The sequence below is a fragment of the Narcine bancroftii genome, chromosome 9 (genome assembly GCF_036971445.1).
Source record: "Narcine bancroftii isolate sNarBan1 chromosome 9, sNarBan1.hap1, whole genome shotgun sequence".
Taxonomy (NCBI): Eukaryota; Metazoa; Chordata; class Chondrichthyes; order Torpediniformes; family Narcinidae; genus Narcine; species Narcine bancroftii.
In genome coordinates this window covers 107,600,132-107,625,378 of record NC_091477.1, presented here as the reverse complement: position 1 = coordinate 107,625,378, position 25,247 = coordinate 107,600,132, and the positions used below count along the sequence as shown (strand labels likewise).

The window sequence follows — 25,247 nt, the reverse complement described above, 5'->3', positions numbered from 1 at the left end:
GAAAGTGTGTGCAGAGGCATTGTGATACCTGTGCTACTTGTTTCGGGAATTAATAGCAGTCAGCAAATATCGTAATGGTTATCCTTCCAATGATGTCATGTCAGGGGCTGCCCTGACCTCAGTTAATTGTGCGACATAAAAATTGAATGTGAGACCTGTACATCAAAGAGGGGAAGCTCATATTCAGCAAGAAGGTTTGGCTTCAGCTTGGAGGGGTGGTACAGACCACATTTGCAGCCTGTCACTCACTTGTGAAAGAAACTAGTTTGCAGGAATCCTAAGCACAGAGCACAGTGATCAGACAGCTCTACTCCTTCGTGGGTCGGTTCTCTTTGAAGCTATGAAAAAGATGGTCATAATACTGTTGGCGCATCAAATCTATCTGGCACTCTCTGTGCCCTTCTGGCAAAATGCTGTGGGTAAGTGCAAGTTTTATTTTGGCAGTTTTAGACATGTTCAATATTGAGAAGAAAGTACATTTTTTAATCACTTTTGCTTTTGTTGGTTTGATACTGTGAAATTTATTTAGAAGCGAAGTCCATTCATCTAGTGCAGTAAATGTTATCTCAATGAGAAATTATCTTTCACCTACTGCATTTGAGTAGCAGCTATCCCAGAAAAGAGCACATTATTTTGTATTTTCATTGTATTTATTTCCAATTTTAGCAATAATTTCTTCAGAATACCAAGGTGTTCTAAAAAAAAAATCAAAGAGCGGAATTTGAGAGTGATACAATGTCTTTACACAGTAACATCAGTCTTAGCAATTCCTAGGTCAAATATCAATCCTCTTTTGTGATCTCCAAAGGTTTGGTGGTCTTCAGTCTCTCACCATGAAGATTTCTTTCAATCTGAAGTTTCAGATCTAACGTGTTAAATAGGGTTTTTGCTATTGATACTTAAATACCATTAATAATATGAATGCAAGTGAGAATTTGATTCTATATGTCTGGGAATAGAATTAAAGGGAGAGCTGCAAAGCAGACATAGACTCAATAGGCAAAATAGCCCCCTTCTAGATCATGAGAAAATAATTGAAATAAAATATATGACAGTTCACACCACAAAACAATGTCTTACATTCAAATTAGTTGGTGGATGATACTAATTCAATCCATTATACAGCCTGTGATGATATTCAAACTTAAAGATTTAAAATTCCTTTACTGTCTTGCAATAGTATAGAACATGTAGTATTACATGAAATTGCCTTCTGTCTACTGTAAGGCCAAGTCATCACTAGTGAAGCCCAGTGCCCCTTACAATAAGAGAGAAAGAAGCAAAAGTGAGTCCTTCAGAGTCACTGCGTGTCCATGGAGTTCCCTCCAGGGCTCCCTCAGCCTCTGCAGCTGCGCAAACTCCTGTTTGATTCAATAGCGACTCGAGCTCTCGATGCAAACCTCCGAAACAATCAGGAAGCTATCAGTGCCCAAGGTCCTTCAGGAGCCCTTCTTAGTACCTACTTGAATACCGGCTCTGATACCTGATTCACGAGCCAATCAACAGCAACCTGCAGCCCGTACCAGTTCTCTGACCGCAAGTGGCTTACCACCCACAGCCTGTGAGGGTCCCTCAGCCACTGAGCCCCTCGCTGGTCCTTTGCTATGGACACCTTCCCTGTAGGGCTGCCTCCTCTGCTTCTTCTTCTCAACAGAGTAGGGGAGAGGGGTAGCATTCTTCCCTTTTTTGATTCACTGCCTTGGTCTGCTGGTCCCCAGTTCCTGCAATCCCTCGTGTCCACTGCTGACCACAGGCTATCTTGGGCACAGACCTTGCAGTTGTAGGATTTTACTTATAAACACTGTCAGCTCTTTTAACAAGCTATTTAAAGCCTGTATGGAGCCACTGGAATTCAGAACAGTGCTGTGTCTCCGCTCTCCAGAGTTCGCACCAGTGTCAGTGCTATTGTTACAGCAGCTCTGGGAATGCCACCAATTTTTTAAATACAATTTTCAGTATTAATTTAGCATACAATTTATATGCATTCATACTAACATTATTTTTTCTATTACTAATTACTAATGAAACAAGATGAAAAACATGAGAGAGCTGTTTTCCCTTGTTAATTCTTTCCACGATGTGGTTGAGTTGAACCTTTGTGTCACAGTATTTCCTTGACTTCATTCAGCTGTTGTTCAGTGACTGGAAAGCACACTATAAGGCATGAAACTGAGGTGGGATGATTTGTTCATATGCATGATTAGTCGTTGCCCAGCCATCCACCATCCTCACACCCCACCCCTCCCCTCCAACTGTGTTCATTCAGATGCATATATATTTAACTTCCTCCAGGAAACATGAATCATTTAAGTTTTCTGCACACATTCTTATGTGAAAGAGTAAGAATGTGTTGAAAACTCATCCCGGTGATGCTAAACCACTTCACGTAGTTCCATAAATGCACGCCATTTTACTTAAGAGTCATGGAGTATCATACAGCATGGAAACCGGCCATTTGGCTTATCACATCTGTGCTGACCTGTGGGCACTCATCTACATTAATTCCATTTTTCAGCACTTGCCCAGTAATCTGCTATGTCTGGGTGATTCAAGTGCTCATTTGAAAACTTCTATCAATGACTCTGCTTCTACTTCTTTCTTAGGCACTATATTGTATATGCTCACCACTGCCTGGCTGAAAAGGTCTCATTAGATCCGTTCTAAACCTAAATTTATCCTAAATCTATATCCTCAAGTTGTATCTATTCAGCTCCAGAGATTTCTTTGGAATACAATTTCACCCCAAGTAAACAATGGACTGCATCAAATATATACTCATTGAAGATGAGATTCTGTGCAAGGTTCAGATCTTATGAGTTATACAGAGGCCAAGGAAAAGTTCTTGTGTGAGTGTTTGAACTAACAGCACAGGTTAAGGAGAGACCAGGTTGAATGCATTAAACTGAGATAATGATGGAAAATGCAATTTATAATTCATTCAGTTTAACTTCCAACGTTAGTAGTAATACCTAGAAATGTATCCTCATTTGGTATAACTAAGTCCGGCACGTTGGCATGTGAGACTCCGGCTTCCAAATGGAACAAAATCCAGAGGCAGAATACAGCAGTATTCGTCATGTTGAAATTGACGATTTAAGTTTACGAAGTATCACATAAAATGAAAACTAATTCTGACATTGTATGCATTGACTACCAACCAACTGCACTTAACTAATTCACATCAGAAGACTGTGACAAGATAGCAGATAATTACAAAGCGAAACATGAAAATCCACAGATGCTCTAGTTGTAATAAAAACACAAAAATGCTGGAGGAACTCAGCAGCAAGTCACGCAGTGTCCATAGGAGGTAACAATATATAAACCAACGTTTCGGGCCTGATCTCTAATTCAAGGATATTTGTGTTAATTTCAAGCTCTTTTTTTTTTGCAATGTCAAATCCAAATAATATCAGACAAATTTCCCAGGAGTAACATCAGTCTGAATGTTATCAAAGGCATACATTTCCATTAAAGATCCTCCAAATAATTTTACAATGAATTTCTAGCATGAAAGAATCTGTGTTTGTTTTCAATATCCAATTCCACCAAGAAACTTGGCTTTCCTACCCTTTTGCGACATGAATTACAAAAGAAAGGTGTGCTGATGTAAGAAATTTTTTTTTGGTTAAATCAAGTTTCCCTCTGGAAAGTCAGAAGAAAAATCCTTATTTAATGTACTTTTAAAAACAACAAATTTAACTGCAAGATTTTTCACTTCTTTCAATGAAGCCCAGTGCTAACAGGAATAGGGAAAAACTATTACAAAAGTATTGCTCTACTTTGGGAGTATTTTGCTTGAAATGTAAAACATAACATAACTGTGGTAAATGTCAATAATGTTTTTTTCTTGAGAGTGCTTTTAAATCTCTCACACCTGGCTAACAGTATTATTCAAAGAAGAACCCATTCATTCCCAGGTAACATTAGAAATTAAATTTGTGCAAATTTTTTTCAACATACAGTAATCATTGACCCACATTTGCAGGAAATGGTGTTTCTGCAACTTTCTTGTAGTATGTAATGCAGACTCGAGCTCTATGTCTGCCTCCGAAAATAAGGGCAACAAAATAATCTGTGCTCGGATTGATTTTAATTTTAAGAATTAAAAAAGAAACAAAAAAATTTATAAGGGAATGAAAATTAAGAGTTATTAATTCAATGTTAAAAGAGGTACAGAAAGAGAAATAAAGCATTGAAAAAATGATTGGATGAAGAGCAAAAAATGTTAACAGAAGAAAGTTTAAAAAATGTTATAAATTACATGCTAAATTATCTACAATGTTCAATGAGGGAAGGAATTAGACTCTAATATAGATAGATATTTATCACGGTTAACTTTGCCAAGATTATGTTTGGAAGAGCAAACTTAATTGAGTGATCCCTTTACCTCAGTTAGAGGTAAGGGAGTCTATGAATTTAAAACAATAAATCCCCAGGAGAGGATTCCCACCTAAATTTTACAAGGAATTTTTAATTTTTTTTTTATTTTTCACACTATGAACCATATTAACCAAAATACACACAAACATTTTCCTCTTGAATATACACAGTGGCTTTTTCTCCCCTTTTTCCCCCCTCCCTTCCCTCCCTCCTTCCCACCCCCCTCCAAACCCATTAAACATTCAACATATACAATACAATAAAACCATTAAACAATGTCATCACACAATGAAAATAAACAAGAAAATTGTGTCATCTACTTTTACACTCTGGGTCAGTTCATTTTGTCTTCTTCTCATTCTATCATTTTAGGGGGTGGAGGTCCGCGGTAGGCCCTCTCTGTTGTGTTCCATGTACGGTTCCCAAATTTGTTCAAATAATGTGACTTTATTTTTTAAGTTATATGTTATTTTTTTCCAATGGAATACATTTATTCATTTCTATGTACCATTGCTGTACTCTCAGGCTCTCCTCTGATTTCTAAGTTGACATTATACATTTTTTTGCTACAGCTAAGGCTATCATAATAAATCTTTTTTGTGCTTCATCCAGTTTGAGGCCTAATTCTTTACTTCTTATATTACTTAGAAGAAAGATCTCTGGATTTTTTGGTATGTTGCTTTTTGTGATTTTATTTAATACCTGATTTAGATCTTCCCAAAACTTTTTCACTTTCTCACATGCCCAAATTGCATGTACTGTTGTTCCCGTTTCCTTCTTACAGCGAAAACATCTATCTGATAATGTTGGATCCCATTTATCTAACTTTTGGGGTGTGATATATAGCCTGTGTAACCAATTGCATTGTATCATACGTAACCTCGTGTTTATTATATTTTTCATTGTTCCGGAGTATAGCTTTTGCCATATTTCATTTTTATCTTTATGTTTAAATCTTGTTCCCACTTTTGTTTGGGTTTACAGCTTATTTCATCATTTTCTTTCTCTTGCAGCTTGATGTACATGTTTGTTATAAATCTTTTAATTATCGTTGTTTCTGTAATCACATATTCAAAGCCACTTCTTTCTAGTATTATTCTCAGTCTGCTTCCCAATTTGTCCTTTAAGTAGGTTTTCAGTTGGTGGTATGCAAACATTGTACCGTGAGTTATTCCATATTTGTACTTCATTTTTTCAAATGATAATAAATTATTTCCCAAAAAACAATTTTCTATTCTTTTAATCCCTTTTCTCTCCCATTCTCTAAAGGAAAAATTATCTATTGTGAAAGGGATTAGTTGATTTTGAGTCAATAATAATTTTGGTAGTTGGTAATTTGTTTTTTTCCTTTCTTCATGAATCTTCTTCCAAATGTTGAGCAGATGGTGCAGTACTGGTGAACTATAATGCACCAGTTTTTCATCCCACCTATAAAATATATGTTCTGATACCTTCTCCCCTATTTTATCTAGCTCTATCATGGTCCAATCTGGTTTTTCCCATGTTTGATAAAAATCTGATAGATATCTTAATTGTGCTGATCTATAATAATTCTTAAAGTTTAGTAGCTGCAAACCACCTTGTTTGTACCATTCTGTTAATTTATTTAGCGCTATCCTCGGTTTACCGCCTTTCCATAAGAATTTCCTTATTATTTTCTTTAGCTCATTGAAGAATTTTTCTGTTAAGGGAATTGGTAATGATTGAAATAGGTATTGTATCCTTGGGAAGATATTCATTTTAATGCAATTTACCTTTCCTATCAGTGTTAGTGGTAAATCTTTCCAATGTTCTAAGACATCTTGTAATTTCTTCATTAATGTCTGATAATTTAATTTGTATAGATGGCCTAGATTATTATCTAGTCTAATACCTAGGTATCGGATTGCTTGTGTTTGCCATTTAAATGGTGATTCTTTTTTAAACTTTGTGAAATCCGCATTATTCATTGGCATCGCTTCACTTTTATTTGCGTTGATCTTGTACCCCGATATTTCTCTATATTCCTTCAATTTCTTATGTAATTCTTATATTGATAATTCTGGTTCTGTTAAGTATACTATGATGTCATCTGCAAATAGACTGATTTTATATTCCTTCTCTTTTATTTTTATCCCTTTTAGTTTATTTTCTGTTCTTATCAGTTCTACCAATGGTTCTATTGCTAATGTGAACAGTTTGGGAGATAGTGGACATCCCTGCCTAGTTAACCTGCTTAATTTAAATTGGTTTGATATATATATATATTTACTGTCACCTTTGCCATTTGACCCTTATATAATGCTTTAATCCAATTAATATATTTCTCTGGTAGGTTGAACCTCTGTAATACTTTGAATAAATAATTCCATTCTACCCTGTCAAAGGCTTTCTCTGTGTCTAAAGCAATAGCCACTATTGGCATCTTATTTCCTTGTACTGCATGGATTAAGTTAATGAATTTACAGACATTGTCCATTGTTCATCTTTTCTTAATAAATCCAGTTTGATCTAGTTTTACTATTTTTGGTACACAGTCAGCCAATCTGTGTACTAATAGTTTTGCTATTATCTTATAATCTGAGTTAAGTAGAGATATTGGTCTATACGATGCTGGTGTTAGTGGATCTTTCCCCGTCTTTGGTATTACAGTAATCATTGCTGTTTTACATGAATCTGGCAAGTTTTCTGTTTCTTCTATCTGGTTCATTACTTCTAGGAGAGGAGGAATTAGTAACTCTTTAAATGTTTTATAGAATTCTATTGGAAGTCTGTCCTCCCCAGGTGTTTTATTGTTCGGTAGCTTTTTTAATATATCTTTTATTTCCTCTATTTCAAGTGGTTTTATCAATTTGTTTTGATCCTCTTCTTGCAATTTGGTAGTTCAGTTTTAGCTAGAAACACATCTATTTTGTATTCTTTTCCTTCGTTCTCAGTTCGGTATAATTGCTCGTAGAATTCCTTAAAGTTTTCATTGATCTCTGTTGGGTTATATGTAATTTGTTTGTCCTTTTTCCTTGATGCCAATACCATTCTTTTAACTTGTTCTGTTTTAAGCTGCCAAGCCAGTATTTTGTGCATTTTTTCTCCTAGCTCGTAATACTTCTGCTCTATTTTCATTATGTTCTTCTCTACCTTATACATTTATAGTGTTTCGCTACAAAGAATTATTAATTCCTATTTTTATGGAAGGATTAGAATAGGCTTTGGAAACCCAGAAATATTTCTGATGGTAATAATTACAGTGATATCAAAAAAAAGATAAGAGACCCTTTAAAGCTTTCACCTAATAGACCCATTTCATTATTAAATGTAGATTATAAGATTGTTGCAAAAAAATTTGGTAAACAAAATGACTAAATTGTTACCTCAATTAATAAATATGGATCAAGCAGGTTTTGTTAAAAAGGGGCAGCCAGCTGAAAATGTGGCTAGATTACTTCATATAATTTATTTAGAGCAAAAAAGATGAGATTTGAGTGTTGCAGTGATTCTAGATGCAGTAAAAGCATTTGATAGACTGGAATGGGACTTTTCATTTAAGTGTTGGATAAATTTGGATTTGGACTGCAAATTGGATTACGGCACTATATAAAAATGCTAAACCTAATGGGCAAGTATCTGCACCGTTTCAGTTAACAAGATCAAGTCGACAAGGATGTCCCTTGTCTCCAGTGCTGTTTATTTTAACAACAGAACCACTTGCAGAACCAATTCAGAGTGATTTAGAAATTTAGGGTTTTAGAATTGGTCAAGAAGAGCATAAATGTTAGTTTATTTGCAGAAGATGTTTTGATCTATTTCACTGAACCTGAAGCTTCTTTACAAAAATGATATGTTAAATTGAAAGAATATGGGAAAATTTCGGGTTATAAAATAAATTGGAACTAAAATGAAATGATGCCATTAACAGAAGGAGACAAAGGGATACTCAGTTTAAATGGCTGGAAGATGGTATTAAATATTTAGGGATCCATGCAGATAATAAATTGAAGAATTTATATAAATTGAACTATTTATCATTACTTAAAAAGATTGAGGAAGATTTTGTTAAATGGATTAATTTACCTATAAATTTAGTAGGAAGAGTTAATTGTATTATGATTAATATATTCCCAAGACTACAGTATCTTTTTCAAACTGGCAAGAAAATTAATTTCAGTTACTTGGAAATCAGATATGCATTTGAGCATGGCACAATGGGATGCAGAAATTCAAAGTTGTATTACTTTGGAAAAAAAATTACATATAATTTATGAAATAAATTTGCTGTGTTTTTTACAAATTTGGTACCCATATCCTCAAATATTAGATTTGAATTTATAAGGTTGTGCTTCCTGTGCCTCTAGACCTGTGAGAATCTCTTCTGAAATGTATTTTTAAAAATGTGTTTAAATATATATGTTAGATGATATTCCTCTGTGCAATCCTGAAAGTTACTTTTTTTCCTTCACTTTATATAACTGTATTTTATTTTCACATTAACTATTCTGAGGGTGGGGGGATTTGGGGGGAGGCAGGTTGGGGGGAGATTATATACCATCACGTATGTAGTTTTAGGTTGTTCTTCTATTTGTATTAACATATAAAATGTGACTATTACATGTATGGAGAAAATTTTAAATAAAATATTCCAAAAATAAAGCCTCTGTAAGTCAGTAATTTTCAGTGCCAGATGGATTGGCAGCAATGAATGGGAACCTGTACTTGCAATGAAAAGACTTAACTTCCTGTAATGTTTTTTTTTGTTGATACTGGAGGGGATTCTAAGGATCTACCAGCACTTGGAAAGGCCAGCACTAATTAAAGAAAGTTACCATGGCTCTGTGTGTGAGAAATCGTGTCTCACAAACTTGACTGATTTTTTGATGAGGTGACCGAGAGGATTGATAAGAGCAGGGTAGTGGGTGTTGTCTGCATGGTCTTCAGCAAGGCCTTTGACTAGGTCACTCGAGGTAGGCCAGTACACATGATTCAATTGGATACAGAATTAGCTTGGTGGAAGAAATCATGGGGTGGTAGTGGAGGATTCTTTTTTAGATTGGAGACCTGTGACCAATGATGTACGGCAGGGACTGCAGCTGAGACCACTATTGTTTGACATCTGTAGCTATGATTTTTAAGTTTACATATGTCACCCAAATTGGTAGTATGGTGCATAATGAAGGTTATCTAAGATTATAACAGGAATGAGATCAACTGGGGAAATGGGGCAAGGAATGGCAGATGGAATTTAACTCAGACACATATAAAGTGCTGCATTTTTGGATGTTAAATCAGGGCACTGTAGGGCTCTTAAGTGTGTTAAAGAAAAGAGAGAGATCTTGGTGTAGAGTTATATAGTTCGCTGAAAGTGGCAACCCGGGTAGACAAGGTGGTGAAAAAGGTGAACAGAAAAAGAATTGCTGGAGGAACTCAGCAGGTCAGATAACATGGTAGAAATGGTCAGTCATATTTTGGGCTTGAACCCATTATCTAGCATCTGCAGGTTTTGTGGTTTTCATGGTGAAGAAGGTATTTGACACACTTGCCTTTTTCAATTAGGACATTTAATACAGGAGTTGCAACATCATTCTGCAGCTATACACGACTGTGAATGATCACAGTCTTTTCCTCAGGGTAGGGGAGTCTAAAATTTGAGGTTGAAAGTGAGAGGGGAAAGATTGAAGAGACCTGACAGGCAGCTTTTCCCATGCAGAGGGCGTGGGTTTGTAGAATAAGCTGCCAGAGGAAACTGTAGGGGCAGAAAAAATTATGACATTTTCAAAAATATTTGCACAGATACGGGGACAGAAATGATTTAGATGGTCTTGGGCCAAATGGGACTCATGGCTATACAACTTGGTTGGTATCAACAAGTTGGGGCAAAGTGCCTCTTTCCTTACTGTACATGACTCTAAAATGAGGATAATTAAATTGTAGTTGTAAAACACTACAGATGTATAAAAAGCAGAAATAAAAAATACTGGAAATATTCATCAAGTCAGGAACCATCTGTGGGAAGATAAACAAAATTAGTATTTCAAGTCAAAGACACTCAATCTCGGTAGATTGGAAAATCATGAGCTTCATATTGATTGCAACTTTAATTCTCCATCTGACACCCAGCTTGGTCTTTCTATCTATGGCCTCCTGCATAGTTGTAATGGGTCCCAACCAAGCTTGAGGAGCATCGCATCGTGAGTCTGGACACACTGCAGCCACCTAGACCCATCATCAAATTCTCTAACTTCAAGTAACTTGTTTTCTCGTACTGGATCAGAACTGGCCAGTTGTGCTGTACGAATCTATCCGTGATACTGATTCTGTTGATTTTTATCCTTTAATATGATCTTACTGTTCAGAATTTTGCATCTTTGCATTTATGTGTCTGTATTCCTCTTTCTAACTGTCCTCGTATGACATTTTCATGTTCCTTTTTGCATGTGCTATCTCTCTAACTGCCCTCATTAGCCTGTCAACTGGATGCCTCCATCCGTAGCTCTGAAGCTTATTCCTAGTGCAACCCTGGCCTCGCAGTATTCGAGATCTTCCTTTTACCTTTTGCATCCCTCCCCACATCTCAGCAACTTAAAGCTAACTCATCTGACAAAAAGTTTTTGACATGAAATGTTAAGTCAGTTTCTGTTTCTACTCATGCTGAATGAACTTCTGAATGATTCCAGAATTTTCTGTTTTTATTTTACATTTCCAGTATTTATAATTTTTATACAGTGGTTGAGATCTAGTACAGGGCATTCATTATATTCAAAGGATGGATTTGATTTATAGAAAATGGCCAATAATGGGCAGCATGATTAGTGTAGCAGTTAATGAAATGCCATTGCAGTGCCAGTGATGGGTTCGAATCCAGCTCTGTCTGTAAGGAGTTTGTAAGTTTTCCACCAGGTGGTCCGGTTTCCTCCCCCATCCTTCAAAACATACCAGGTTAATTGGAATATTTGGACAGCACAGGGCTAATGGACCGAGGCAGAAAGTGGAGAATGTTTCCTGATAACACCGGAAAATGATTTTTTTCTGAAGGTTTGCTCCCTGAAAAAAAATTGAGGATTGTGATGGACATCTTTAAGATGAACACCTTCAAGATGAACACAAAGATAATTTCAGATTTTCTGTATCATGTAGTTAGTTGGAGAAACATTAAATTAACTTTTATTGAATTTAACATGTTTAATCACATAATGATGCTGACACATTGCAATAGTTCAACTGACCTAAAAATGTTTTGCTTCTGATTTTCATCTGTACTCAGCATCTGATGCCTTTTGTGTCTAATAATAGTCGGCCAGTATTAGTGAATTTCAGTTACGCTGATACCATTTTTCCATGGTCACAATGTCCTGGTGAAACCTTTCATCATGTTTGTCTCTGACTGCACCAGCATCAGCAGGGAAGAAGCCCAAGTGCGAATGCAGAAAATGAATTTTCAATGACACGTTGCACTTCATGGTTTTGTATGGTTGAGGCAGACTCAAAATATGACAGAAAATTACAAATATAGGTTATAACTAAAAAAGAAATGGTTCTTGATAAGAAAATTTTGAGGTGATTTTCATGACCAGCAGCCCAAAATCCATAAAATACACCCAAAAGTGTTCAGGAAGCAAAATCTTCGTTATCCAGTGCTATTATTTACATAACTTTTGGTTCATTTTCATTATTAATTTCAAGGTTGAATAACATAATTTACAAAATAAATATCAAATATTTTGGAACAAAATGCGCCCATATTTACAAAATGTGGGTATGAATATTTAACAGACTCTCTGAAGACCAATCTCCAGCATTATTATACTATTAAAAACTTTAGGATATATAGTTTATACTCTTGAAATTCTTCAGTTTTTCCCTCTTCTATCTTCTTTTCTTTTTTGGGGATTTGGGGAGGAAGGAAAGGGAGGGGAATTTTGTATACCACATGTATAATTTTTGAAAGTTCTTTATTCAAGAAATATATTTATTGCTGAGGTTTAAAAATTGTTAAATAAAATATTCAAAAAAGAAAGGTTGAATAACAAAGCGACTTCATTAGGCTGGACTGTAACTGACGTCATTTATACATGAGCTTCCTCATTCCACTACATGAATAACTCTACTGTTTTTATTGGTAGATGAAACTCTTACTCTTTGGCAATACCCAGCAACAATTAAGAAGAACCACGGGGAATCAGCTACCATCAACTGTAGGCTTTCTGAGGGAAATATCACTGAAGATATGAGGCTGGTGTGGTACAAAGACCAAAAAAAAGTTGGAGAAATCCATCTAATGACAAGAAATGCCTCGGCTATTGACCAAATCCATTTGTTATGGGACCTTGACAAACACATAGCGACAATGTCAATTGAGCAGCTAAAGAAGAATGACTCGGGAACATATGGGTGTGAACTGCTTTCAGTTGCTGAGACTTTCAAAATGAAGAAAGCCAATGTAACAAACATCACTGTTACCTTTACTGGTATGTCTGCAGCTTCTTCAAGCATTCAAGTGATTCCATGAAAAAAATCTTTGCATATATTGTTACAAGTTTATCCTCTGGAAAGATATAAAAATTAGCAGGATGATTTATTTTAAAGATAAAATTCCTTTGAGCAGATATTAACATATCGACGCTTCATAGGTCATCATTTCGTAAAGTCTAATAGATCAGCTGCTTTCTTAATTCGATATGCATAGATACCGTAACATTGATAAAGTTAGTGAACGGAGGCACAATATACACAAAAATGTTATTAACAAATACACTGGCAGATGTATCTGTAAAGTTTGAAACAACCATACAAAGAGTGTTATATTATAGTTAAAGACGTTCACATTAAATCATAGTTTGAAAGCCATCATACATCAGACTCTGTTTCATGGTAGTTATCTCCCTTTTCTTCCATTATTTACAAAATTGCACCTGGTTATTTACCAAGTTACATTCATCCTTTTCTTTAATGTCCCTGTGTTTCATGAAGCTTGTTTGCAATTGTGCAAGATTGTAAAAAGCTTATTAAAATAGCAATGAATATTTTTCAGCCTGCTATAGATATGCGTGGCACAGTTAGTGTAAGGGTTAGTGCAACACTGTTACAGCACAAGTGATCCGGGTTTGGATGCAGTATTATCTGTAAGGAGTTTGGATGTTCTCCCCTTGTGTGTGTGTGTGTGTGTGTGTGTGTGTGTGTGTGTGTGTGTGTGTGTGTGTGTGTGTGTGTGTGTGTGTGTGTGTGTGTGTGTGTGTGTGTGTGTGTGTGTGTTGTGTGTGTGTGTGTTTCCTCCAGGTGCTTCGGTTTCTTCCCACCATTCAAAACGTGCGTGGTTTTAGGTTAATTGGTGTATTTGGGGGCATAGAGTTGTGGGCTGGAAGGGCCTTTTATTGTGCTCTATCTCTAAATTTAAATTTAAATTTAAAAATTATCTCCACAATTTAGTTTCTGCTAAAACAAATTAGAATATTTATTCTGCGTTATATTCATTTCTGAGAACGAATGAGTCATTTTATAAAAATAATGAGGAAATACCCTTAATCATTACCCATACATCCATCTTCAATCCAATGTGAGGCACCATCAATAATCACAAAAAAAAGTTGTGAAACTGATAGGCTTTTATTAACTATAGACTGGAACAGCCATCAACCTCACTGGCTAATCAAGGCAGAATGAAATGCAGCCAATAATAATATAACAGTGGTTTATCTCAGTGTTTATTCACATGAAGATGGTTTTTTGTGTTTTTTGGGATTGGTTGGGTAGAAAAGGAAAAGGTTGTATCACATAGGGAACTAAAAGAGTTCTTTGAAATGGTACCTATTGAAGACAAACATAACATTAGCAGTAGCTTTGGGAGACTTTTTAATTACTTAATTAAAATACACAGATTGAAATTGCTGCTGGAATGGCTCTTTTGCCAGTGGAGCAATGAAAATTTTGTCTGAAATTTGTTTCTATTGAATTCAAAGGAAAGAACATTTCAAAACAAACTTCAACCCCTATACATAATCATATGAAATATTAAGCAGATATTCCAACCTTGGTGATTACATAGGATTCTACATTAGAATGATTGATAGCTCTTGGACTGTATTTGTTGGAATACAGAAGGATGAGGGCGGACATCCTAGAGTCATTTCAGATGCTGAAAGGCCTGGACAGATTAGATGTGGCAAGGATGTTTCCCATGTAAGGAAGTCTAGGACATGAGGGCACAACTTCAGGATAAAAGGGCGTAAATTTAAAATAGAGGTGCGGAAAAAAATTAGTCAGAGGGTCATGAGTCTGTGGAACTTGTTGCCATAGGCAGCTATGCAAATGAGGTCACTGGGTGTATTAAGGCAGGTATTTTGATTAGTCAGGGCATCAAGGATTATGGGGAGAAAGCCAGGGAGTGGGAATGAATGGGAGGATAGATCAGCTTGTGATTAGAATTGAGCACACTCGACGGGTCAATGGGTCTACTTCTTCCTGTATCTTGTGATCTTACAGTTTTGCGAACTGTAACCTTAAAGACAAAGCAACCACTTTTAAAAGAAAAAATTGATTCCCCACTGCACTCTAGAATTTAACCAGAAGTTATATATTTTCTAGTCTTCAAAGATTGATATGCACAACATGGCTTCAATACCTTTTTATCAAACTAAACAGCGAGCAATTGAGTTTCTCATTACTGAATTTAACTGGCTTTCCCTCTTGCTTTTACGATGTTAACTCCATACACAATTGAGAAAACCCCTCCTAAAATTAAAGTGGTGTAACTCTTCAACATTTAAAAAAATTGGTTGAACAGTTGAACAACTAAAAGGCAATGATTTTGTGCACTCTAATGCCAGACAGGAAGATATCTCTGTCAAAAATGATAATCAGTAGGAAAACTTGAAATTAATCTTACTCATTCAAGATATTACTCATGATTATTAGAAATCAGACACATTTATAAAATTGTGAGCGTAGGCTGTGAGTCATGAGTCAGTGAACTGTATCTTACATAGACTAGCAAACAAACTCCAGAATCATTCTTTCTCAATGAATATTCCATTCATGTATGTGGGCTCAGGTATAAAAATGGTCAGTGAGCTAATGATCCTTTACACTTTTTAAGGAAAGAGCAGTTTCTGTGGTTTTTCAAACCACATACTGTGTAAAATAATTGGTAAAGGAGTTTCCCAACACGTTATGTTTTTTTAACTTGACAAAATATCCACATAAAAATTACATTTATCTGTTATATAATGAATGATATGTTATAGAATACATTATGACTAATTGCAAAAGTCAAACAAGCAAGATTTGTCAAAGTAGATATTATGAGGTAAATAAAAATGCCAGATGATGAAACAATTGGACCGAGCACACTATTGCATACCAGAATACTCTCTCAAGGTAGAGAGTTTCTATTAATAGCTCAATTGCTGGGGAAATTTAGATGTTGCAAGTCTTCAGATTTTTGTTTGTCTGTCAACATTTTGCTAACATTTTCTTGTTCAGTGGTTATCTCTATAGTGTAACAAAAAAGAACACAATGAAAGCGTGAAATAATAAAAGTGCACATTGTCTACAGGCTAGAGCTTTCATCTAAATGAATGCCTTTTTCAACACATGCAGTTTTTGCATTTCTTTCAAAACTAGTCTTTGTATGAAGGGGATTATAAATCTTAGAGTGATATACCACAGAGATGGACCCTTCAGCCCACTCAATCGATACTGACAATCAAGCACCCAGATACACTAAACCTACAGTAATTTCATTTTATCCTCCCAACATTCTCATCTAACTCCACACACTAGGGGAAACGACCTTGGCCAGGATGTTTCTTTTGAAATATGGGAGGGAATTGGAGATGCATCGCCAGATGCACACAAACTGTATGCAATCGTCACTAGAAGTCAAGGTTAAACTAAGGTCACAAGAGCAGTGAGGCAGTACCTCTACCAGCTGTGGCACAGTACAGTCCCAGTCTTTATTTGTTTCCAAAGCTATTAAAACCAGTTTCTATGTTTTACATAAAATGGATAATAGTTTTGTCCCTCCTTCTTCTCTTTCCAATTAAGTTTTGCCAAAGGCCAGTTTCTTCATTATTGCTGTTGTACCAAGCCACAAGGCATAATATAATTAAAATTATGCTTCAACAATGATAATACAGATGCTGAAATATGGAGCAAAAAAAAAACCAAACTGCTGGAAGAATATTATGCTGATCAAGAAGCATCAGAGGAGGCAAAGTGTGGTCAAGGTTTCAGGTTGAAACCGAGCACCATGACTGAAAATGTAAAAGGGAGAGAGACATAAAAGTAAGAGGGAAGGGGTGAGACAGAAGACTTCAGTGACAGGTGAAACCACATAGAACCATAGAATGCTGCAGCACTGAAAACAGGTCATTCAGCCCCTCTATACTGCGTCGACCATCATCTCGCTAGTCCCTTGGACCTGATCCCATTCTATAACCCTCCAGATCTCTCCCATCATCTGTCTAATTTATTCTTAAAACACAAGATTGAGCCTACATTGACCACATCAAATGGCAGCTCATTCCGCACTCTGTGTGAAGAACTTCTCCCTAATGTGGTCCCCTCTAATGTTCCCCTAAACCTTTTCCATTTCAGCTTAAAACTATCACCTCTCGTATTTATCTCCACCAATCTAAGTGGAAAATGCCTACTCATATCCACTCCGTCTATGCCTCTCATAATCTTGTAAACCTCTACCAAATTTCCCCTCATTGATACATGATGGGGAGATGCAGACACGTGGGAGAAGGATAGAAGAGTATTGAGACAGTGTCGAGATGACATAGGTGAAAACAAATGATTTGGGGGAGGGGAATTAATCAGATAAAACTCAGCAGGGGAGGGTGGAGACAAGAGTTAATAGGTGGAACCAGATAAAAGAAGGGTAATATACAGATGGAACCAGGGTGGGAGGGAGTATAAAAATTAAACTAAGGGAGAAGAAACCCAGGTAAATAGATGTGTAGATGATGGGCAGCTGGACCAGGAGGGGGAGGGGTGGAGGTGGTAGAGGATAATGTATCTTGGTAGTGAGCGAACCCAAGGATTTTTTTAAGTTGAACAAAGGAAGGGAACCTGGATGGACTGTAGGAGTGGAAAAAGGAACACAAAGGGTGTGGGTTACCTGAAAATGAGAAAATTCAATGTTCATACCATTGAGTTACAGGCTATCCAAACAGAATGCTTGGCACTGTTCATCTAGTTTGCATTTTGCCTCACCATAGCAGTGGAGAAAATTGAGGATGGACAGGTCAGTGTGGAAATGTGAAGGAGAGTCATCATGGCATGCAACTGGAAGATGACCATAATGAATAGAATGCAGGTGCTTTGCCAAACAGTCAACTCATTCATGTTTGGTCTTTTGTACAAGATATATATGCAAGAAGAGTTGCAACATTTAGCTCTTCATCTCCTTCCTCACCACCATCCAAGGATCCAAACATTTCTTCCAGGTGAGGTGGAGATTCAGATTTATCTTGTCCAAACTATAGCCTTTTATAGATTGGTAACTGTAGCCTTTTATACATCGGTGAGACCAAGTGTAGAACCATGAGTTTAAATTCATATTCACTGAGTAATTACAGACACCTAACACCATACATTTTTAAGTGAACAGAAAGCAAGTACCGTCATCACATCAAAATATGTCATTTAATGTAAATATGAATGCAGTTACAGAGACAGATATGTGGACTATGCAAATCACAATTACATATTTTAAACCAACACTTGCATAAAGCACAAACTGTTTAATTGTATAAAGTTTATGAATACATTTGAAGAGAAATATTATTTACAAAGTAATTGAATTGAATTTAAGAATGTTATATTGTAACTGCTCTCTGAAATTTTATAGCAAACCATTTAGTTGTAACAAATAGCTGGGAATCCACATTAAAAGGTCAATGGCAAATACTTCTCTGTCGACCCTCAAAAAGATCAGAAGGCTTGTGATGAAATCAGCAAAGCCGTTCCACAGACCAGGCAAGCATTAACCTGATGTTGTCATACCCAGAGAATTATACCTTACAGTCAACATCCCAAACGCCACCATCTCTATCCCTGGGGACGTCCTGTCCCACTGGAAGGACATGCCCAACAGAGGTAGCAGTGGGGAGAGAAATGCCATGAGAGTTCTCAACATTGACTTTGGGACCCATTATATCTCATTCCATCAGGTTAAACTTTCACTAATTACTAAGCTGGATGAGTACCAAAGGATATTGCTGCTAGATTGGGTCTGTGACAGGAGATGAGGAACCAAACACTGTTCATCAGGTTGTGCAATCAGATAACAATGAACTTGACTTAAAAATACACCATTTTATTGAGCGGCACTACCTCCATACTAAATGTGGCAGTCTAAAAACAGATCTAGCAACTCAGGGCTGCAAATCCATGAGGTGCTGCAGGCCATCAGAATTGCACTCAACTGCAAAATGCAACCTCATAGCCCAGCATATTCCTTTGCTCTACCATCACCATCAATCCAGGGATCAAAGCTTTTAATGCAGTAAAAAGAAGTCTATGGCATTTCACTGAAATTTCATTTTGTATTTTTATATATCCTTTTCTTCATTATTTCATCCCTGTCCTCTCCATCCCCAACTAGATCCCATTTGCTTCATTTAAATCGTTCAAAACATAACCAATGAATAGAAATACTCCACTATCAATTATTTTCTTCCTGATGATACATACTGCTGGAACATGTGGCAAAAAATGTAAATTTTCAATTTGAATATTACAAATTATAATACAGTTTCATCAAAACCAACTTTTGTACAAGATACATATGCAATAGTATCAGCTTGAAATGTGATAGGGCATGATAACTGAGATTTCCTTTTGACTGAAATTCAATTTACTAAATATTCTGCTAATATCAAAATAAATGAGATATTGTCCATTTTTTGTAGAAGGATCGCCGACTACTCCAGAGCAAAAATACACCTCATTCAACGTGACAAATTTCAGAAAAAAGGGTCCAAGAATTGACATAATCCTTGCAGTAGTAATAACTGCTTTTGCCATCATCAGTCTATTAATTTACATTTTAATCAGATACCAACCCAAAAAAAAAGGTGAGTTGTACAACTTTTTTCCCTTCGGATGAACTAAAGCAACAGATCAGGTAAAGAAAATTCCACTCATCGCTTTATAAAAAGCTGTTTTGGGATATTACCTGACCAGAATATTTGCAAATCTTGCTTAGTTTGCAGTATCTGCATAAGTGAAGCAAAATGAAATGCAGATTACTTTCACCACAATTCTTGTTTATTTCTAATTTCCCAGATTTCCTGCAGGTTATTGTCCTGACATAGATGGGCACAGACCTTGTCAAATATAATCACATTATTTATCACATCCATTAGCGTCATTCATTTAAATTTCCATTTTAAAATTCATTTAAAGAAGAAGCCGATTCTGACTGTTGAAACCTGTGTTGTCCAATTACACCAAATGAACACCGGATGTGTTTGGAGGGTGGGAGGAAATTGGAGCACCCAGAGGAATCCCATGCAGGTCAGGGAGTGAAAGTAAAAACAACTTATAGACAGTGCTAGATTTGAACCTGGGTTGCTGGCATAGTTTAGTATGGGTTCATTAAAACCTGAAGAAACAGACAGCGGTGCTGTTCCTCATACTGTAGAATTGCTTCTTTCAAGAGCTCACTCACACTGGGCCTGAATTGTCCCAAAAGGACATTAACCAATTTGTTTGTTTATAGTGTTTTTTGCAACTTTTGTACTGACACCAGGTTTCTGGATTATTGATATAAATGAACAAATAATTATTCAAAAAAAACACTGGTTTGCAATATAAGCACATGGGTTCCATTTGTTTATTGTTGAAAGGACCAATGCTGTAGATCAGTTTCAGCCTTTCATATACAGTGCAAATACAAAACATATACAGAGAATTTAAATAGCATTTCAGATTGGAATTATGTATCTGCTATAAACATTGTCTATCCTAATGAATTTTAGCTTTATGTTCTTTAATATCTTCCCTGAAAGGGAATAATGATTACAGAGTAGATAATAATTTCTGAAATTAGTTATTAATTTCAGTCAATTTCTACTAAAGACAAGGTAATCAGTGTCTCAGAAGCCTTAATATTATTTGTGCTTTGGTTCCACTTCAGTTATTTTATTCTGCATGTCAGAATACTCCACATTATTTGTTGCAATAGGGAAAGAGAGCTGATCTCAGTAGTGCCCCATAGTTGCTTTGTTCAGTTTTTCCAAAGCTCTGCAAATATAACAAGAATCCAATGCCAGATCAGCAATTTGAGATACAAACTGATCTGTGTCAAATGTAGGAAGAAGGAATTGGAGTTCAAGGTGACTATTAACTGAACTTACTGAATGGAATTCAGATTTAAACATGTTGATGGCTTCATTTCTACAAATACTCTGGTGTTAGGTAAAGTATGTCTTATTATGACTGGTTTTTTTTAAGCAGCGTTTAATAATTCACTTTCCCTTTATAGATCCTGATACCAATCCCCCTACATTAGAATCCAATGCTCAGGTGAGTACACTTCAGCTGACTGATGTATCAGAGAGTATCCAGAGAAGGAAGGACTAAGAGAGTGGGAGAGAAAGAGAGAAAGCAAGAAAGAGAGTCATCAAAATAAATGGAAAAGAGAGAGGGGAAGGAGAGAGAAATAAATAAAATGGTAGATAACCATTTCAGACTACAGAGGACTGGATAGGCTGCAGATTACCCTCATTGTGCCCACACCTGCAACATTCTGAGGAATAACATAAATACTCTCATGTGTTCTATCCCATGAGCAAATTAAACATTGTATGAGATAACATAGGTTAAGGCCAAGCTAGGTGCAGGAACGTAAGGCTCGTGCATATAATGTATATGGAAGCTCTTGTCACCATCACATGATTCAGTGATAACACCACCTGTGAGCCAAGAGCTCGTTGTTTGAAGTTCCTCTCCAGTGACCCGAACATAAATCTTCGGCTGATATAAAGTTGAAGGAATGCAGCAGTCTTTGGGATGTTGTCTTTCCATTGATATCCTGCCATGCCAGAGGTGGATGTAAAAGATACAATGGCTTCATTTTGATGAGTAACAGGGAAGTTTTTCCTCAACATTGTGGTTTATGTTTGTTTCTCACCCAGCATCAGAAATTAATTATCAGTGCAAAATGGCAGCCAGTTTTCTTGCAATTGTTTCTTTTGCCTCACCATGTTCTCTAAGTAGCAAGTTAATTGAATGATAAGTTAAAGATGGTTTATTTTAATCCCATTATAATCATTTTTTTTTAGCTTTAGTGTTTGTTAATAAAACATGGAGATTGACATGATAAACCATCACCAAGTATACAGCAATGTAGTATGATTGTGGTCATTTCTGGTTGATTGTGCCTCATTAGACACATACTGTATATTTCACAGAACATAACTCATGTAGAATTAGTGGTCTTTTTCATCAGGGTTTATTGGAAGGGAACCAATCGGTGCAAATCCATCTATATTCGTCCAGGCTATGTAGTTGCAGAGTGAAGCTGGAAAGGCCATAATTTACTGCCTCTCCATAATGGTTCTTCAGGAGTAGTAAAAAGGTCCCGTCATGAACTATAGATTTTCTGGTTAAGATAAAGGTTGAGAAAGTCTTGGGAAGTGCAGTAGATCTCCATGGTTCTTTCCAGGCTAGATTCTTGCAGTCCAGTTGATGGCAGATCTAAGGAATGTGAAGAGATTTACTCAAGGCTCGACATTTGTGCATTCTGGTATCAAGCTGCTAACTTACTCAATGTATCTTAAAATCACTTTACAATGACATAAAAAAATAGCAATAGAACTGTTCCCCAAAATTCTCACTGACAAGATATTTTGATGCAATTTCAATCTAACAGTATTTGAAAACAATTGAAATGGGACTGTAGTCAGCTGGTGCAATGCACAAATTGAAGACAAATTTTATTCATATTCAATTTTTTTCAAATTTTATTTCAGAATCCAAATGATCCCATTTCCACAATATTCTCCATCGACTATGCTGTACTACAGGTCCCTGGGAAAAATATTCGGCAGAATCTAACAACTTCCATTCCCTCTGATGATTCATACTATGCTACAATTATATTTGCCCCTCAAGAACAAACTGAAGGTGGGCAAAAAATCACCATTGATAGCTGAGAGAATTCTGTGTTTGGTTTGGTGTCGCCTGATTACTTAGCTTTGTGAGGTCATTATATAACCATATAACCTTCTCTTGTGCTCTCTTTTACTTAAACGTCACAACGTAAGACAAGAATGGAACTTTAACCACTGAGAGAGACAACATCTAGTCCATACAATTCTCAATGCAAGCAGAAAATGCTGGAAATGCTCTGCAGGACAGGCAGCATTTGTGGAACAAGAAACTGATCCTGGAGGGAAGAGGGAGAGTTTAGAAGGTGCAGAACAGGTTGGAACCTGCAGTGACAGCTTCAAGATGATATATTTGAAACCTCGTTCGTTCACAGGCAGATGCAACATAAAGACAACAGCCAAGGCTGCAAGGTCTACTGTCACCAACCTTCCCCATCTTTTCTCTGATTGAACTCCAGTGAAACGTGACCTCATAGAATGGGTGCTAGATTTTACTTCTTCAGATTAAGATCTTTTCTGACAACACTGCACATATTTGTAATGCCTCTAAAAATGAATGCCATTTTCATAAAGCAATGTCAAATATTTAAAGTATTCTTCACTTGATCTGAGATGTACACAGCATATGAGATTAAATTTAGACATAGAGCACAGTAACAGGCCATTTCGGCCCACGAGCTCAATTTACACCCCATTAACCTTCAGCCCCCGATTCATTTTGAATGGTGGGAGGAAAATGGAGCCCCCAGGGAAAACCCATGCAGATACAGGGAGAACATACTGACAGACGGTGAGGATTCTAACTCTGGTCCTGATCACAGGTGCTGTAAAGGCATTGCACTAACCACTACGCCAACAGTGCTGCCCTTAATTGTAATGGATGCCAGTTATTGTACAACATCTTTGCACATTCAAATGATTTACCTAATCCTACTGGAAATCTCCATCCATTTTTTGAGCTGTATGATGGTATTATCAAATTTAACATTGATATCACAGCCGTCCACGTCTTTAAGGAATGGTATGAAAACATTGTAACTGAACAAAGTCAATTAATCCAGTCTATTGTTAACCTTTGGTAGAGTGTGCATTTTGTAAGGAATCTGATGGCTGGGGTCTAAGACCCTGTCACTTCTTCCAAAAACATGACCAACAGAGTCATGCTAATATTTTACCTCAAACTCCATGTTGTATTAATAATAATTTAGACATACAGCATGGTAACAGATCCTTCTAATCCACAAGCTGCCCAAATGCAACAATTAACCCAGTGGTTCTCAACATTTTTTTCGCCTCACATCTCACCTTAAGGATGCCGTAGGTGCTCTGTAGTTAGTAAGGATTACTTAAGGTGGGACGTAAGTGGAAAAAAAGGGTTGAGAACCACTGGATTAACCCTATATCACGTAACAAAATGGCAGAGTGACGTAAGATAGAGTAAGAAGTAAATAATGAAAGAGGTGTTGGCCAGTGAGAATATTCATGAATTAGAAAATGAATTGGAAATTCCTCAGAATGCAGCTTTTCCTTTCCCAAAACTGTGAAGGAAATATCATGAACACAGAACCCTACAGCAATTTGGGGTGCCATCTGAGGAATTTTCTGAACATTAGCTGTCATGCACAAACACATTTGGGGAAAAGATTTGATGATCAATTTTACCCAGCATGGCTTACAATTGTTTGTCAATAATGCCGGAATCACCTCCGCAAGGATGCTCAGCTACCACAAGCACACATTGTAAACACACACACACACACACACACACACACACACACACACACACACACACACACACACACACACACACGCGCGCACGCTACTTGAACTAACAACTATTTGTATAATAGTCAAAAGGCTGGGCACAACTTGCACTTTACCAAATATCTGTCTGGCAGTGTTTACTGTAGAGAGATCATGACAGAACAGAGTCATTGTTTTTAACTCAGCACTTTGGCATTTCTAATGTAATTGAAAAGTCCAGTGGTGCTAACCTTTTGATAGTTACTGCTGGGAGCATCTTCCCATGGACACCAGCAATAATTCAGTGTGAGAGGTTTACAAGTACATACCCCATCACCAGATAGTTATTATTTTGCAAGTTGCTTTATAAAAAATACAAAACAAGGAAAGGGTTAGATAGATGTGGAGCTTATATAGATGGGGACAACACCATGGGCCAAAAGGCTCATACTGTGCTGTACTGTTCTATGTTAAAATTGGATGACAAGATTTTGAAAAGACGAGAGATCTAAATTCAGAGATTTTTGTTTTTATTGAAATCTTTTGCAATAAGCCGGTCTGAAGTCTATCAGAGGACCTGAGTCTCACATGAAGCACTTTGCTGTACTTGTCATTAGCTTAGAATGTGTTTGCCTAAACCTCAGTCCTGGGTTCCATCAGATCTTGAAAGATTGTACCAAATGTTCTGAGAAATGTATGTAAATAAAATAAAATGTATGTAAATAGTCTATTTATTAAATATTCAATGAATAAAATGCTGATGCAACAATGTAACTTCTTTCCATCATTAAATTTATTTGAGATGAGCAACTTTTGCCTCCATGGTGTTTTTGTACAATTTATTTATTTGTTCCTGGTACTGGCTCTACTTACATTTATCTTGCATTCTTAATCTCCCTTAAATGCAAGAGGCAGTTCAGAGTTAAATTCAACAGTGGATCTGGAGCGACCTATTTTTAATTTAATTTAGACATCCAGCATGGTAACAGACCATTTTGACCCAAAAGTTTGTGCCGCCCAATTACACCCAAT

General features: G+C 36.5%; 1 protein-coding gene across 1 annotated transcript; it reads left to right on the top strand.

The window, feature by feature from the left end:
• Positions 1-241: 241 nt before the first annotated feature.
• On the top strand, positions 242-25,016 carry LOC138742599 (uncharacterized). Its single transcript, XM_069897227.1, has 5 exons — positions 242-419; positions 12,474-12,818; positions 19,269-19,433; positions 20,846-20,886; positions 22,335-25,016. Exons 1-5 carry the CDS (start codon positions 341-343, stop codon positions 22,515-22,517), a joined length of 813 nt encoding a protein of 270 aa, XP_069753328.1. The 5' UTR covers positions 242-340; the 3' UTR covers positions 22,518-25,016.
• The last annotated feature ends 231 nt before the right edge of the window (positions 25,017-25,247 follow it).

Excerpts from the sequence above, each read along its gene's own strand:
- LOC138742599 (XM_069897227.1), top strand. The coding sequence starts at position 341 with ATGAAAAAGATGGTCATAATACTGTTGGCGCATCAAATCTATCTGGCA. Across the intron at positions 12,819-19,268 it reads CATCACTGTTACCTTTACTG|AAGGATCGCCGACTACTCCA; the intron begins GTATGTCTGCAG and ends CATTTTTTGTAG. Across the intron at positions 19,434-20,845 it reads ATACCAACCCAAAAAAAAAG|ATCCTGATACCAATCCCCCT; the intron begins GTGAGTTGTACA and ends TTCCCTTTATAG.